The following is a 19,175-nucleotide window of genomic DNA, read 5'->3' as shown; positions in this document are numbered from 1 at the left end:
AAGAGAAAAGATTAAATGAAAATGTTGGTAGAAAAGAAAGCAAATGATAAAAAAAAAATATCAGGTAGAAGGAAAAAGACTGAATGAACAAGCAAGAAAAAAAGCAAGTGGCTCAAACATCAGGTAGAAGGAAAAGACTGAATGAAGATGCTGGAAGAAAAGAAAGCAAATGATAAGAGAGAATAGATGGAAGAAAAGATTTTAAACGGAGATGCAGGAAAAAAAAAAAGAAAGTGAATGGGGAAAAGCATCAGGTAAAAGGAGAAATAATAAAGTTGCTGTAAAAGAGAAGGAAGCAAAAGAAAAAGAAAACATTGAAAGAAATTGTAAAAAATAAAGTGAGCAAATGAGAATGAAGACATCATATAAAACGGGAAAAAAAGAATGAATGAAGATGTAGGAAGAAAAGAAAGCAAATAAAGATACAAGAAATCAGGTGAAAGCAAAGAGACTGATAACCGTGAAGAATTGTAAGCTAATGAAGCCCGTGCTGCATTCCTAAGTTCCTGCAGCCAATCAGTGTGAACCACAGTGAATCAATGGATATCAATGTGAGTTGTCACTTAGAGACTCAAAGCCGCACAACACCACCTTCTGTCAGGTAAAGACGTTCCCTTGAGGACTACGTAACTCCACCCCTCCAACACACACACACACACACACACACTTCAATAATGTAGCTCGCTCGCTGCTAGTGGCTGCATCAAGCAAGCCCTAGCTAGCGGCGGAGGGCCACATCAAGACTGTTGGCTAATTCAGCACTTATTTTCTTCAAGATGTTTTCTTTGTATCTTATGATAGACCTTTTCTCTTTCGCAGTTTGGTTTATGACTTCGTCGAAGCTAGTGATTTTCGCTTGATCGCGTTTCTTAACCCTTCAGTAGCGTGTGTTCAATAAGGGTTTAAAAGGTTGAAATCGCGATTTAGCTTCAGCAAAGTCATAAAATTATGAAAATTACGAAAGAGAAAAGGACTATCACAAGATACAAAGAAAATATCTTTAAGAAATAATAAATACTGAATTAGTCATCGCATTTAATGAAACCTGTATATGAGAAAATCTCCTGCCCGTATGTGCTCAATAAATAAATCAATATATATATATATATATATATATATATATATATATATATATATATATATATATATATATATATATATATATATATATATATATATATATATATATATATATATATATATATATATATATATATATATATATATATATATATATATATATATATATATATATATATATATATATATATATATATATATATATATATATATATATATATATATATATATATATATATATATATATATATATATATATATATATATATATATATATATATTTTTTTTTTTTTTTTTTTTTTTTTAGGAGTGACACTAGCCAAGGGCAACAAAAATCCAATAAAAAAAAAAAAAGCCTACTGAGATGTCAGTCCTCAAACAGGATCCGAAGCGGTAGTCAATAATTGAAGGATAAGTGTGTTGAAACCTCTCTCTTGAAGGAATTCAAGTCATAGTAAGGTGGAAATACAAAAGCAGGCAGGGAATTCCAGAGTTTACCAGAGAAAGAGATGAATGACTGAGAATACTGGTTAACTCTTGCATGAGAGAGATGGACAGAATAGGGGTGATAAAAAGAAGAAAGCCTTGTGCTGCGAGGCCGTAGGAGGAAGGGAGGCATGCAGTTTGCAAGATCAGAAGAACATTTAGCATGAAAATAGCGGTAGAAGATAGCTAGAGATGCAACATTGCGGCGATGAGAAAGAGGCTGAAGACAGTCAGTTAGAGGAGAGGAGTTGATGAAATGATAAGCTTTTGATTCCACCTGTCTAAAAGAGCGGTATGAGTGGAACCCCGCCAGACATGTGAAACACTCCATGCATGGATGGATAAGGCCTTTTTTTTTTTTTTTTTATGTAGGAGGGACACTGACCAAAGGCAACAAAAATCAGATTAAAAAAAAAAAAACAGATGCCAGTCCCAGAAAAGGGTCCAAAGCCGTATTCAAAAATTGATGGATAAGTAAGTGTCTTGAAACCTCGCTCTTGAAGGAATTCAAGTCATAGGAAGGTGGAAATACAGAAGCAGGCAGGGGGTTCCAGAGTTTACCAGAGAAAGAGATGAATGATTGAGAATACTGGTTAACTCTTGCATTAGAGAGGTGGACAGAATAGAGGTGAGAGAAAGAAGAAAGTCTTCTGCAGCGAGGCCGCGGGAGGAGGCAAGCATTTAGCAAGATCAGAAGAACAGTTAGCATGAAAATAGTGGTAGAAGACAGCTAGAGATGCACCATTGTGGCAATGAGAGGCTGAAGACAGTCAGTTAGAGGAGAGGTGTTGATGAGACGAAAAGATTTTGATGTTGATTTCACCCTGTCTAAAAGAGCAGTATGAGTGGAACCCCCCCCCAGACATGTGAAGCATACTCCATACATTAACGGATAAGGCCCTTGTACTGAGTTAGCAACTGAGGGGTGAGAAAAACTGGCAGAGACGTCTCAGAACGCCTAACTTCATAGAAGTTGTTTTAGCTAGAGATGAGATGTGAAGTTTCCAGTTCAGATTATATGTAAAGGACAGACCGAGTATGTTCAGTGTAGAAGAGGGTGACAGTTGAGTGTCATTGAAGAAGAGGGGATAGTTGTCTGGAGGGTTGTGTCAAGTTGATAGATGGAGGAATTGAGTTTTTGAGGCATTGAACAATACCAGGTTTGCTCTGCCCCAGTCAGAAATTTTAGAAAGATCAGAAGTCAGGCATTCTGTGGCTTCCCTGCATGAAATGTTTACTTCCTGAAGGGTTGGACGTCTATGAAAAGACGTGGAAAAGTGCAGGGTGGTATCATTAGCATGGGAGTGGATAGGACAAGAAGTTTGGTTTAGAAGGTCATTGATGAATAATAGGAAGAGAGTGGGTGACAGGACATAACCCTGAGGAACACCACTGTTAATAGATTTAGGAGAAGAACAGTGAGCATCTACCACAGCAGCAATAGAACAGTCAGAAAGGGAACTTGAGATGAAGTTACCGAGAGAAGGATAGAAGCCATTGGAGGGTAGTTTGGAAATCTAAGCTTTGTGCCAGACTCTATCAAAAGCTTTTCATATATCCAAGGCAACAGCAAAAGTTTCACCAAAATCTCTAAAAGAGGATAACCAAGACTTAGTAAGGAAAGCCAGAAGATCACCAGTAGAGTGGCCTTGATGAAACCCATACTGGTGAACAGATAGAAGATTGTGAAGTGATAGATGTCTAAGAATCTTCCTGTTGAGGATAGATTAAAAAGCTTTTGATAGGCAGGAAATTAAAGCAATAGGATAGTAGTTTGAAGGGTTAGAATGGTCACCCTTTTTAGGAACAGGCTGAATGTAGGCAAACTTCCAGCAAGAGGGAAAGGTAGATGTTGACAGACAGAGCTGAAAGAGTTTGACTAGGCAAGGTGCAAGCAGGGAGGTACAGTTTTGGAGAACAGTAGGAGGGACCCCATCAGGTTCATATGCCTTCCGAAGGTTTAGGCCAGCAAGGGTATGGAAAACATCATTGCGAAGAATTTTAATAGGTAGCATGAAGTAGTCAGAGGGCAGAGGAGAGGGAGGAACAAGACCAGAATCGTCCAAGTAGAGTTTTTAGCAAAGGTTTGAGCAAAGAATTCATCTTTAGAAATAGATGTGTTAGCAGTGGTGCCATCTGGTTGAAATAAAGGAGGGAAAGAAGAAGCAAAGTTATTGAGATATTTTTTGGCTAGATGCCAGAAGTCACAAGGGGAGTTAGATCTTGAAAGATTTTGACACTTTCTGTTAATGAATGAGTTTTTGGCTTGTTGGAGAACAGACTTGGCATGGTTCTTGGCAGAAATATAAAGTGCATGAGATTCTGATGATGGAAGGCTTAAGTACCTTTTGTGAACCACCTCTCTATCATGTATAGGACGAGAACAAGCTGTGTTAAACCAAGGTTTGGAAGGTTTAGGTCGAGAAAGAGTGAGGAATGTACGCCTCCATGCCAGACACTACCACCTCTGTTATGTGATCGGCACACAAAGATGGGTCTCTGACACAGAAGCAGTAGTCATACCAAGGAAAATCAGCAAAATACCTCCTCAGGTCCCCCCAACTAGCAGAGGTTAAACGCCAGAGGCACCTTCGCTTAGAGGGATCCTGAGGAGGGATTGGAGCAATAGGACAAGATACAGATATGAGATTGTGATCAGAGGAGCCCAACAGAGAAGAGAGGGTGACAGCATAAGCAGAAGGATTAGAGGTCAGGAAAAGGTCAAGAATGTTGGGCTTATCTCCAAGACGGTCAGGAATACAAGTAGGGTGTTGCACCAATTGCTCTAGGTCGTGGAGGATAGCAAAGTTGAAGGCTAGTTCACCAAGATGGTCAGTGAAGGGAGAGGAAAGCCAAAGCTGGTGGTGAACATTGAAGTTTCCAAGAATGGAGATCTCCGCAAAAGGGAAGAGTCAGAATGTGCTCCACTTTGGAAGTTAAGAAGTCAAAGAATTTCTTATAGTCAAAGGAGTTAGGTGAGAGGTATACAACACAGATAAATTTAGTTTGAGAGTGACTCTGTAGTCGTAGCCAGTTGGTGGAAAACTTGGAAGATTCAAGAGCGAGGGCACGAAAGCTCAATTGGTAACATGTAGAACTATCAAACTTGGGTTCTGGGCTCAGTCTCCAACACTGCGACTTTTCTCTCAAAGTTTATATCTACCTGAGCTTCCACCATCCAAGTCACCCATCGAAGTATGAATCAGATCCACTGTTGTTTAATTTAATTGATCCCTTCTGCTGTGCTAGAGGCAGATAGACTTTTCAGTATTTCACTGTTTTGTGTTGTGGTTGTGTCCTGGTTTGCAGGGATATGATGTCCTTGGGACATCAATCAGTCTGTCAATCAGTTAATCAACCAATAACCACATGCCATGTATAAGTTGTACACAGGGCTACATCCAACAGGATCACAAGGAAACATGCTGAGAAACATACTGAGATGCATGTGAATATAATGAACCCATAAATAATATGGGGCTTTAATTAGACAAATTTATGGACAGATTATAGACAGAAACAGGTAGGTACATACATACATCGCCATATGTAATCCTCATGGCTTCTTACAGATTCACTTATTACCTTATGTTCTTACACCTCATGTTCCTGTGCTTCATGTCTTAGTATAATGAGCAAGGAGCATAACATACCCATCTTAGCAGAGGCATCCTGAGAGGCAGTGGAGGTTTTGCTGGGAGTCACGCATCTTGCTGTACCTCTCCTTACACATTCACAAAACAAGTAAGGTAGGGTTGCAGGTTGCAATCCAACACACCTAAAGCACCTCTCCATAAATTCATAGTGTGATGGAATTTTATCACTCATCATCGCTGCATAATCTATTTCTAGTTCTTCTCCACACTGTTCAACATCCCAATCAACAAAGCTACACCAATGCCCAGTCACTCCTCCCTCCCATACCCTGACAGTACCTCTTGTTCCCAGTCCTTGCCTAAGACCTGGGTAGTTCATCATCCTTATACTAGCTCCTAGTATACCTTCTAGCGACCTGGCTTGGGTTGATTGTATCGTGATGTGTCTGAAATGTTTTGAAAGTAGGAAACATCTTCTCCTTAGTGATATAATATGTCTAAAAGTCATGCCAACATTGCACAATTACACCACATATAAAATAAGTAATGTTTTGTTAGATAAGTAATGTAAATCAAAGATACATTGATGTCCAGAATGTTTTGACAAGCATGGAAGCTCTCAAACCATACCCTCAGGATTGCCCATCATAAAGTTTGATTTCAAAAGATACAAAAAATTGGCTGGTAATTGAATGGAAATAACTCAGTAATCAAGTATTTAATGCCAAGTCATCATGGAGCTCTTACAAAAAAATTGGACAACTTTATGGATGGGGATGACAGATGGAAATATGTAGGCATATTTTGTACAGGGACTAAGTGTAGACCTGATGGCTTTTTGCAGCTTACCTTGTTTTCTAATATTCTTATGGTAACACAGCCATAAGTGGAGTGCACCCACATCTGGCCCAACATGCTGATGAAGTCAGATCTGGGAAAAGTGTCCTGTTCTACTATGATGCAATAATGATTAAACCTTCAATTTGTGTCAAGTGACAAATTAATAAAACTGACTCAATAATCAGGTTGTTAGTGCCAGGTCAAGATCAGCTTTGAAAGATCACACAGACTTATGGATGGTAATGATAGAAGGAATTTTTTTACAAGGACTGTCATATTATGCAGGCCTGACAGCTTCTTGCGGCTCCCCTTAATAAGTTCTTATTCTGTATGCTTTTTATGTATTCTTACTTTCATTCCATTTAGCTGAATCTCAGTTCTTATTTTTTTTTCTTCTAAATCACCCATCATGTCTAGGAAACAATATATATATATATATATATATATATATATATATATATATATATATATATATATATATATATATATATATATATATATATATATATATATATATATATATATATATATATATATATAGGGAATATTTTCTTCCATTCTGTAGAAAGCAGTAACCATTTCACTTCACCTGCCAATGTAGGATAAACAAACATCAACTTGTGTTACACTTTACATAACATTTGCAAGTGAGTCACAGACTAAGAAAAAAGCTGAAAAGACTAACAAATAAAAGTCTGAAATAATAGTAATAATAATACGAACAATACAATCAGTGACGAAGGCTTGATTGAGGACGTGTGGCGGTAATGGTTGGGAGAGGAGAGGAGAGAGAGAGAGAGAGAGAGAGAGAGAGAGAGAGAGAGAGAGAGAGAGAGAGAGAGAGAGAGAGAGAGAGAGAGAGAGAGAGAGAGAGAGAGAGAGAGAGAGAGAGAGAGAGTGTCAGACACACACTGTGGCCACATACACACATTGTGGCAACACAAGAAGTTCTTTTCCCTTTACACTATGTACACAAAAAATGATTTCATTAATACCTGCATTAACCCTAACAACTAACTAAATCTATGCGAAAAACAGTTAAACGTAAAATTCTTGTACATCGTCATCAGATTTATTAATTTATCTTTTACTTTTAATAATAGTTTAAGATATAATATACAAGTTCTCACCAAAAAATATAACTTCTTTCTATTATTTTCTCCAATACCTTAGTAAACTGTACAAATGGCCAACAGGATAAATTGAGCAAGCATCACTATTGTATATTTGAAAAGTAGGTAATTTGGGGGGTTGATCATATATTACAGGAACCAATTGGACATAGGAGAGGACACTCCCCTGCAGCCTCCGGCCAGTGCTCCAGGTCTACTCGGAGGCCGCAGGCTATCACAGTGACCTGCCACACACTGCACTTGCTTTGCATTGGCTTCACTCCCTGGAAAGAGACAGGCAGCCAGACAGCCACCCCATGGCAAGGGTGTTCCCAGGCCCTGGGGTCAGCAGTGCTTGCGGGTGGCATGCATACACTGGGTGTAGCAGGGCCATGGCTCCCCAAGGGGCCTGGCCCGCTGGGGTACAGGCTAAGGCAGCTTTACTGTTTGTTTGTCATCATACTCTAACGAATGACCAGGTCTCGGTCGCCCTGCACTTAAGAGATCCAGAAGGCGAGAAGCAGACTGTGAACTGGACAGCAAAATGAACATTGGTAAGGCCAAGAGGCTCTTTGAACTGGGCAAACATGGCCGCGCAACTCCGGCCCATTCCTACCGGCTCCCTCGGATTCTTGGCCAACCTCCTACGTGCCTCAGGTATTGGACTGCTACCTTCAACTCCACTAGACGGCAAAATATAGATATATTTATGTGTGTGTGTATAATATATATATGTGTATGTATATATATATATATATATATATATATATATATATATATATATATATATATATATATATATATATATATATATTTTTATATGCTTAACAACAGTTGGATTTGAACACTTTCTTACAATAAAATCTGATTACAGAGTGTGGCCAGGGCCAGGTGTGAGCAGCAGCAAGCAGGGTGAAGACAGGGCTCCTGACCCTGCATTGCTGCAGGCACTCCCCAGGGTGCTCCACCAGCAGCAGACCATGCTGCTCCCCATCAGGAGTTGTAGGGACTGCCTGCTGTGCTACTGCCACCTCACTCTAGTGCTTGGTGACCCACCCACAATAAAAACTTCATCTAAGGTACATGTTGTGGCCCCAGCCAGCCACAGGAGGGCACCACCCCTCCTTGACTGACATGCAGTGCAACACTCTATTACCAAACAACGAGGTATTTAATATAGTATTTATGAATATATATATATATATATATATATATATATATATATATATATATATATATATATATATATATATATATATATATATATATATATATTTATTTATTTGTATATATTTATATATAGATTATAGTATCTTTTTTTCAATACTCTACACTTAAAACCAAACTAATTTACATACACTGAAATGAGAGGAGAGCCTATCCTGAGTAGGGTGTTGGATGACTGGTGGTGGTGGTGGTGGTGGTGGTGGTATTGGTGGTGGAGGTGGGGTGGTGACCGTGGTGGTGAAGGTGGCGGTGGCGATGGTGGTGGTAGTGGTGATGGTGATAGTAGCAGCCCAACACGCTTCACACTTTCTCATACTTGATAAGGCGTGTCTTCAGGCTGTCCACCTCTTGGGCCACGCTCTCCAGCTCCCTCCGCAAGGCAAGGTTCTGTGGGAAGCAATCCAGGCACTCTTACCATGATGGCAAAGATACAACAGAGACACACACACATACACATGCAGACACAGATACACAGAAATCACTCTTCTGCTGGCAGGAAATCACAAACCAGGTAAATTAATTCTGTCTGGTGAGAGAAGAAAGGATAAAAATATGAAAATATTTTGAGATGGATAATAAAGACATACAGTATTTTGATCCACAGATCTGCACATACTGAGTAGTAAGAGAATGCTATGATAAGCAGATAAAGGAAATTATATGGTGCAGGTTCACTGTACATGGTGTTATGCTCTATGTAGTAGTCCTTCCACCAGGATACATGATAGTTGTCACTGAACAATGCACTCACCCAACGACTGACCTATACACCTCGATCTCATATCAATACATTCTGCTAATCTCTATATTCCCAATAAAACCCTTATTTCTTTGTCAAAAACCAGACTATACTGAAACAAAATGCATGATCTGGAATACAGTCAAGAGGGAATACAGTCAGTTTGCCACATGTTCTAAAATAAGATTGGAATATGCAGGTCAATAGTGAATGGGAGATTGTTGTGAGACTGTGATGCTGTTCACTTGTCTTCAGATGCCAAAATTACTGCATGAGAATCAGTGAGATCCAGTATACTTTTTGATATTTCTTTGGTATTTGAGTCAAACAAAGTGTCAGCATGGGTCACTCAGCTGGTACTTTATAGTGTTGACTGCTTCACTGTGTAAGTCACCCCAGTTGCCTGCCTGTAAATACTGTCCCACACACATATAAATGACTGACTCATGAGTGAACATTTCAATGAGTGTCAATCAGGGCTAAATTCCACACCAGACTCACCCATTACTAGCTAAAAACATTTATAGTTTCACAAGAGGAATAAGAAGGATTTAAGTATTTTCTGAAAACATGACACATTCAGTTACTAATAAAGATTTTTCTTCTCTATATCAAATACAAAAAATATATTTAATTTACCATACACTATTTGCAGCCTTTAACATGAAGCTTACTCTGCCTTTGTAGCCATCTCCCTGCCTACCTGGATACCCTTCCTCTCCCACTGTGTATACTACCACTGCCTGCCTGAATCACAAACATACCAATTAGTCAGGTTGCTGTCACTCTATACACACTCAATCAGTACTCCTCTAGACATCAATCTTTATAACATGAATGTCATAATACAAGTATGCTAAGAATGTAGAATAACAGAAGTATTATCATAGTCTTATTTGATAAAAGAAACATCATTATACTTAACATCCATGATTGTAAATATAACTCTTCTCGTTCACCAGATACTTCCACAGGAAAGATTGTATAATTACCACTATAGTGTTTTGTGTGGCAGGTTCTACATTTACATGCATGGTTCAGTCTTTTTTATCTGACAACACCTCAACAAGTTGCACTGTATTCTACTTGTCTTTTGCATTCTAGGTTTCTCAAGGCTTTTAAGTTATGTTTTCTCTAGTCTACCAAAAAACTTTACATCTAAATGCCTATCTGTCTATGATGCTTCACTCCCTCTGTAAGTGTCCTCCAAAGGGGCTTGCCATGACAGAAGAGCCTCCACCTCTCTGGCTAAACACTCCCGATTTGTTTGCATTTGAATCTCTGACACATACTTCCTTATCTAATCCTTCCATCTTCTATGTGACCTTCCTTTCCTATAAAGACCTTTAATTTATGCACATGCACTTTATCCACAAACATTTCACTCATCATCCTCTACATGAGGCAAAACCACCTCAATACCTTAATTTTTATTTATTCCACCACTTTATACTTCACCCATTTCTACAGATGCCCATTAGCAACTTTCACATAAACTAATTACTCTATCCATTCCATCTTGTCACTCATTTGACTTCCTTCCACTCCATAACTTTTAACATTGAGAAACAAGCTGTGCATAAACTACTGCATCAGCTTTGCAGCCGAGGAACAAAACAACAAAGCATCAAGTCCATTCTCCTGCATTCACTCAGCTACTTTCACAATTTGCTGGAATAATTTATGATTAATTTTTATTTCACATTTGTTTCTCATTCAATATCCTATTACAAGTTATTTTCCCCTCTTTATGTACTATATTTGTCATACCTGACATCTGAAGTCTCCTTATTACTTGAGTCTATCCACACCTGCAAACCTAACCCAATCAGTCTATATTTTAACTACCACCTTGTTTTCTTTTCTGAACACTTGCACTGTGGAGAGAACCACACACTCGGTCACTACTTTAATCATATCCATATTGGTGAAACCCTCTCTAAATATCTGCTGCTTTAACACCTCCCATTTCTGAATATGCACCCAGACTTGTGAGATACTTTAAAAGAATATTATAGACAATATTTAATAGAGTTCCATCACTTCTTGAAATCCTGTAAATATTCTACCTGTAAATCTAAATCATATTTCTTTATTCTAATACAAGTTCCTTGTGATATCCTCAGAAAATTGCTTCAATCTGATCTGCTCCATTTACATCATTTTTTACTCTCAAGTCCACTTTCCCTCCACCCCTTACTATAAAGAACTGTAACATTGCTCATCCATTCAACTAAGAACTTTCTCACACCCACAGCAAATCTTAACACTCAATGACTTCCTTGTCATTGAGTGTTAACTTTGAGTGGTAACTTTTTCATGTCTGCATTAAACCCAACACACATAATACATACAGTAGGGTACACGACAACAAGCATGATTCGTTCCAAGGTAGATTTCATTATGGCAAATGTGCATTATGGTGACTGAAGAACCTATGGGAAAAAAATTAATTGGTTCCTGGGAATCAAGAAAATAATTTTTAAAATTCCACAATTAAAAGAAAAAAAAATGAGCACATTTGCTACTAAATTCAAGATAATACAACAAATATATACAGTACTCTCCTGAGTTTTATGCCTTATCCTAAATTCCTATTATTCCAAGTCTCGTGCATTACCACTCCGAGTTTTGCGCTGCTTTGACAAGTATCGGTCACATTTACCTATTGTCAGTGTCACACGTATAAATATAGTAAATCCCAACTAAGTCAGAGTGCTCTCTCTCTCTCTCTCTCTCTCTGGAAAAACAATTCTAAGGATTGTTAAATAGTGTTATTAGCTACGCAAATTATTAAAGAAGATAATAGTGGGGGGGGAGGAAGATGAGGAGAGGGAGAGAGACAAGGGGGGAGCACAGAATGCAGATGAGTCAGGGACATGTTGAGGTGAAAGAGATGCCCAGTTACTGCGAGTTCTGTGTAAGTCTAAAGTTAAATCTTCCAGTTAATTTACTTCACACCCCTTTCTTTTTGAGAGTTGAAACTGTAGCAGTGTGTAGGGGAGGGGGTGCTCTACACTACTGTGTAATTAGTTTTGATCCAGCTCCCCAGATAAAACCCCTAGAATTTTTTAAACATATGCATTTTGTTGTGAGCAAGTACCACATGGGGTGGGGTGCCCATGCCAGCTGTCTGCCACCCCCTTTTTCCTTCCCTGTTCCTCCCTCTCCCTATCCTTTGTCCTTTGTTATGCAACTTATCCACATCAGGGAGTGTGGGGGGTAGTGATGCTGGCTTTGTCAGTTAGGTAGCTGCAAGCAGATGGAGTGGACATGGTAATGTGAGGAGGAGGGACTGGCACAGAATAGGGCTATATTTACATATGTTAGAGGGCACTTATTAGTTAGCAGATGCCTCGCCCATGTTGATTTAAGTAGGTAACAAACCAGTCATAGGGGTTTAACTGAATGTGGTGTGCCAGTTACCTCATAGTGACAACGAGTCCTTTTGCTCTTCCTCTGTTGTCTGTGTTTGGTTTATCATCACTTGTACTGTCAAATGCTACTGAGTTTCAGTTCTGTTGAGAGTTTTGGACCCAAAGGATCATAGTTCTTCTGCTGTACAGAGTGTTGGGGTGGTACTGGCCCATCATTTGGGAGGCTGTAAATGTTACTGGTTACTGTGAGTGGTTTTGTCTCATGAGAGCTGTAGCTCATAGAATATTATAATCCTTGTAATTGTTTGTTCTTTGTCGTAGCTGTGCCTCCTAGAACATGGTTTGCAATTCTTTCTCAGCAAGCTGGAGTTGGTTGGCAGTTGCAATACTCCATTCCCTGTTGGTGGGTGAAACAGGGTGCTCACGTTTGTTAATTGTTACAGACCAGTAGGAGCCTGTAAATGCATATGTGGGCCCTGTACTAGCCTATGCAGGAAGTAGGTTAGGGAAGCTGACCCAAGTTAGTGGCAGTTGTGAGAGGGGTGGAACCTGTGGTCATAACGATAGAATGAGACTGATTGAGAATGAAAATGGAAGTGTGTATATTAGTGAGGAAGAGTGAGAAATGATGAAGAGAAAATTACATAAAATGAAGTAAGGAGAGAGAGAGAGAGAGAGAGAGAGAGAGAGAGAGAGAGAGAGAGAGAGAGAGAGAGAGAGAGAGAGAGAGAGAGAGAGAGAGAGAGAGAGAGAGAGAGAGAGAGAGAGAGAGAGAGAGAGAGATAGTGTTTCACTCCCTTGTTCCTTATTTCTGACAGATAAGGGGCAGGGGAGGTGACAGGGAGGGAGGTTTGAGACAAGATGAAAGAAGGGAAAGGAAAAAGGAGGAAGGGACAGGCGCCGGATAGGTGAGCAGCAGCTCGCAGAGCTGGTGAGTTAGTGTTGCGAGTTTTAGTTTCTTATTCTAATTGAATTTTTATTAAAATTTCAATGCTCGTACTAGTGATGAATTCATTATGCCAGTTTTGGTTCATTATTCCAATTAAATTTTTATTAAAATTCCAGTGATCATACTAGTGGAAGATTTGTTATGCCAGTTTTGGCTCATTATTCCAATTAAATATTTATCAAAACCTCAGCGCACTACTGTAGTTGTAAGCTATAACAACCATGTGTTGTTGAGTACCCTGATGTACTTTGTCATGTCTTTCTTTCCAAGTGACCTCATTACTATAACAACATACGACCCTCTTTATAGTTTTGCATCAATTAATCGGTTCTTACACTTAACAAACTTCCCAAATATGATCTAAAATTTCATCTAAATTTCACAAAAATAAGAAGTAATCCCCACATTGCTGTCTTTGTTTTTATACTTAATTCCTTGCTGCAAGATTTCTGGTTATTCAGATTTAGTGACTGCTAATTTTTATTTCTTCTATGTTAACTATAATCGTCTATTCTTCCACTTCAATGTCAGTACAGCCACCTGTGGTCTCATCTTTTTATGGACTTTTCACTGTGAGATGAGGTTGTATGTTCATATCACTGCAGAAATATGAGATAAGCTTTGGGCAAAATCAGGATGATTTAGGGGTGATATAATGAGTTGACATCAAAAAAGAAATCATTGCAGTCAGTATACATAATTGGATTAACATGTATGGAACACAAAACTATATGAAAAAGTTACTGCACATTATAAAATCACTTTTGTAGCATACACTGCAAAATTAATATCTGGATCCATTCTATCTACATAACTAGACAATTCTAAACCCAATATCTTTATTCTGTGACTTCTAGATTTGTGATTTTCATTCCATGTTCAAAACCTTGTCACAACCATTCTATTTGAGGTATGTAATAGCTAGGTAAAGACTGTGATTGCTGTATCTTGTTTCAGTGTGCAAATGTTATGCCATCACATCATGCCTTTTATAATTCCAATATCTCCTGTCCTTCCCTTTATCATATACTACAAGGATCCTACCATTTTCCTCTTTTGTAGAGCTTTCTCTTGTGTTGTATCTTTCCCTCTACCCCTACATGTTTATAGACTCAAACCAAAATACTTGATAACACACAACATCCATCATGCTTACACTAGAAACTATTCCTAAAAGGGTTTGCACAGATAGACACACACACACACACACACACACACACACACAGAATTATGCATACAAACATAGATGGTTTGGTGTCGAGCCTATTGGAACTTAAAGACTACCTAAAGAACAATAAACCAGACATGGTATGTTTAACAGAAACCAAATTAAAAGAGGAAATAAAGATGAGATTTGCAAAGGAAGGATATAGCACATGGAAGAGAGACATAAAAGGAAAGGGAGGAGGAGTGATGATAATAGTAAAAGAGGATATTGTTGTTGAGGAAGTGGAATATGGTGATGGAATGGCAGAAACTTTGAGTGTTGTGATTAAGATCAAAGGAAGAAAAAAAAATGATTGTGACACATAAACCACCAAAAAACTAATGCATGGGAGACCAACAGATATAAAATTCTGCAACTAGAAACAAGAAATAACATAGAGGAAATGATAAGGAAATGTAACAAAGTGCTATTGGTAGGCAATTTCAACACTAAAGGAATTAACAAGGAAAAGATGGAAATGAAAGAAAATGTTGGGTCATACAGCAAAGAACTTATGCATACCATGATGGCGAATACAATGAGACAGTGGGTGAATGAACCTGCAAGATGCAGAGAAGAACCATCACACTTGGACTTGGTGTTTATGAAAATCCCAGAAAATAGACAAAATACACATTGTCTGAGTCAATGGGAAGAAGTGATTGTGACAATAGAAATTGTACTACAGGAGAAAACAGTGTTGCACAAGAATAAACAATTTAGAAATGGGAGACAGAACTATGCTAAGGCAAATTTTGCAGAGCTTAATAAATTTTATGGAAAAAATTAACTAGAAAGAGGTATTTGAAGATAAAATTGTGCAAGAAAAATTTGATATTTTTGAGAAAATATAGAGAGGGGGAGCAACAGTTTGTACCTAGTTATAAAGTGAAAATTAGGAAGCATGAATGTTATAATGCCAAGTGTGCAGAAGCAAAAAACTAAAAGGACAGGGCATCATGAAGGAAATTATGAGAAAACTGAACAGAAATACTAAGAAATAATACAGAAAGGCAAGGAATGAATATGGTATAATAAGAGAAGAAGAAAGAAATTTGGAACTGATATAGTAAGAAAATGCAAGGAAGAGCTCAAACTCTTCTACAGATATGTAAATAGGAAAATGAAACATAGGGAAGAAATAAAGTTAAAACAAGAAGGAACAATGTGCGAAACTACTGAGATGAGTGAACTAATGAATGAGAGTTTTCAACCTGTTTACAATGGGAACAGATTTTGTGGCACCAAAAGTGGTATCACAGAATGAGGGAATACAGGAGATACAAGTAAAGACAAGAAATCAAGAGACTGCTGTAAGAGCTGGATGTTAGAAAAGCTATGGGACCAGATCAAGTAAATGGAAGGATATTAAAAGAATGCAGAGAAGAAATGGAGAAACCCATATGGGATATAATCAACAGCTCGTTGAAAGAAGGAAAAGTACCAAGGGAATGAAAAAGAGCTAACATAGTCCCAATATATAAAGGGAGAAATAAAATGGAACCATTAAGTTACAGACCACTGTCAATAACAAGTATTGTATGCAAGGTTTGTGAAATAGTAATTAAAGGTGCAATACTTAGAAGATGAAGTGATAATTACAGAAAAGCAATTTGGATTCAGGAAAGGGAGATTCTGTGCCACAAATCTACTGAGCTTCTATATGAGAGTAATAGATGGAGTGCAAGAGAGGAATGATGCAGTATACTGGATGTCAAAAAGCATTTGATAAAGTTACTCACAAAAGTCTTATGTGGAAGTTAGAGAATGAAGGAGGACTAAAGAGAGCAACATTGAGATGGATGGATGATTATTTACAAGGGAGGGAAATGAGAACAGTAATCAGCAACACCAATTCAAGTTGGCGTGAAGTGACAAGTGGGGTACCACAAGGATCTGTGTTGGCACCTATTATGTTTCAAATATATGAAAATAGTTATATAAACCTTTCTGCTAATGATGAAAAATAATGAAAAATAATAAAGAAAGAAAATGACTGCAAGGAGTTACAAAAGGATATTGACAAGATACATGCATGGACCCAAAAATAGAAACTAGAATTTAATGCCAGAAAATGCAACATGTTGGAAAAAGGAAAAAGTACAGAGACCTTCATGGAATTACAAAATGTGAGGAGAAATAATAACAAAAAGTAATGAAGAAAAGATTTGGGAGTAATGATCCAAGACACACGATCACTTGAAAAGCACATAAACGTAATAATCAGCACTACATACAGCTTGTTAACAAACATTAGGGTGGCATTTAACTATTTAGATAATGAAATGATGAAGAAAATTATAACAAGCATGATATGATCTAAAGAGAAATACGCAGCAGTAGTTTGGGCACCAAATAGAAAAAAAGATATACAGAAACTGGAAAAAATACAGAGGATAGTGACAATGATGGTACCAGGACTGAAAGACTTAAGCTATGAAGAGACTTGAAGAGATGGAATTACCAAGACTACAAGAGAGAGAAGAGAAAGAGGAGACCTTATAACAATGTACAAATTAGTATACAAATACAGAAAGAATAGACAGAAATGACTTGGTACCACAGATGGAGGAGAGAGAGAGAGAGAGAGAGAGAGAGAGATGAGGGGTCATGGGAAGACAACAAAGAGTGGATGTTCAAGCAACATCAAGAAATGCAGCTTCCTGTATCAAACTATTGAAATCTGGAATGATTTGAAGGAGGAGGTGGTTGTGAGAAAACTATACACATATTTAAAGAGAGACTGGATAAATATGGTTATGGGGACAGGACAAAATGAGCTATGGCTCGTGCCCTGTACAATACAACTAGGTACACACACACACACACACACACACACTCACACACACACTGCCTTGTGGCTCAGTGGTAAAGAGCCCAAGTCTGCATTGGCTGCCATAGCTGACATAGGTTCAAACCCCACTAGGGGCTGGTAACCTCTGGGATTTTTCCACCAACAAGCAGGGCAGTTACTGTTCCCCCTGACCATGGGGATGGGGTGTTGGTGTGTGAGGTCACAGTCTTACCCAATGAATTGGTAATAATTGGTAATAATGAGCTCTGAGCTCACACTGAAAGGGTAACAGCTGATAGTTGCAGTAGTCTGCTTGTGATCAGGCCTTGGTGAATCATACACATCATATATATATATATATGAAGAAATGATCATGAAGATGATTATATCACTGATTACTCCTTGACTAGAATATACAGCTGTAGTGTGAAATATAAGGAAGTTGAAGAGAGTTCAAAGAGTAGCAATGAAAATGGTCCCAGGTATCAGAGACCTGTCATATGAAGAGAGATTGGCAAGGCTACACCTATCCACATTGGATAAAAAAAGAGAGAAAGGAGAGACTTTACTGCATTATATAAACCATATGAGAAAGTGGAGGGGTGGATCAGAATGATTTGATGGTTTGGGATACACAAAATACTAGAGGACATGGAAAGAGGGTGAAGAAGAGTGCTTGAAGAAGAGACATCAAAAGTATAGTTTCCCATAAAGAAGTATATATGTATGGAACAGTCTGGATAAGGAGATAGTAAATGTATACATGGATTCAAGGCTAAACTGGATCTTAAAAGATATGGAGATGGGACAGCACAAGCATAGCTCTTTTCCCATAAAGCACAACTAGGTAAAAACACACCTCGCTTTGTGTAACTCTTATTCTTTGCATTCCTATCTTCATGCTTCTTACATAAGTTATGGTAAGAGTCAAAGATGATATAATTTGATCATGATCATTATGGTCTGTCTGGTACAATGTTGCCTATGCTGAATGTCTTGTCAGGGTTTTGATGCACACCCACTCCCTTAAGTAACTTCACTATTTACATCATTTTCTTAAAGCCTTCTGGATCAGTTTCTCAGTATTTTCAAGACATGACACATTACAACCATGTACCTACATACTTAACCCAGCCCCCCTTTACCATACAAGGAGACTAGATTGCTTTAATGTCTGCCTAAAACTAACTACAACATACACACACACAACCTTCCCCTCAACCATATCTAACACTAATGCTTTTAAATGTATCCTTCCTCCATTACACTTTCCCCATGAATGTTGTACACAAAAACTTTTTAAATACGTTTCCCTCTAAAAATGTAAAACCAATCAAAATAAATATTTTCTACCATAAAGTTACAGCAATCAAGACATAGCTCAAGAAATTTATTTGATAGTTCTCCCCTAAAATGGCTCTGGTCATAACAAGATGTGAAAATGTAAGTGGTTTGACTGACTCTGCATCCTGACTATGCATGATGTTGCCTCTAACTGCACTCTAAAGATGAAGACCTTGTAAACATGAACCCCCTGTAACAATTCATGGGTAGTGCAACTCACCCTCACTTGACTAATTCTCTCACTAATACAGAGATGATGGAAGAACAAAAGGAGTAAAGAAGGCAAACTATAAGACTAGATGCTTAAACAACACTGTGAAAGGTAGTGTGGCTTTTCAAATAGAAGTATTATGCTTGGAATCAGTTAGATGGGGTGGAATGAACAAGGTATACCAACTCCCATGATGCTGGCCTTTTTAACCAT

General features: G+C 38.1%; 1 protein-coding gene across 1 annotated transcript in view; it reads right to left on the bottom strand.

Annotated features, from left to right (window-relative positions):
* Positions 1-6,620: 6,620 nt before the first annotated feature.
* Positions 6,621-19,175, bottom strand: part of LOC135108523 (histone-lysine N-methyltransferase 2D-like) — a 52,864-nt gene continuing 40,309 nt past the window's right edge. The window contains exon 6 of the mRNA XM_064019627.1: positions 6,621-8,728. Within this exon, the coding sequence (XP_063875697.1) occupies positions 8,642-8,728 (87 nt within the window). The 3' untranslated portion in view covers positions 6,621-8,641. The remainder of the gene's footprint in view (positions 8,729-19,175) is intronic.

The sequence above is a fragment of the Scylla paramamosain genome, chromosome 17 (genome assembly GCF_035594125.1).
Source record: "Scylla paramamosain isolate STU-SP2022 chromosome 17, ASM3559412v1, whole genome shotgun sequence".
Lineage (NCBI taxonomy): Eukaryota > Metazoa > Arthropoda > Malacostraca > Decapoda > Portunidae > Scylla > Scylla paramamosain.
Note: the sequence above shows the minus strand (reverse complement) of the source record. Positions and strands in the feature narration are given on the sequence as shown.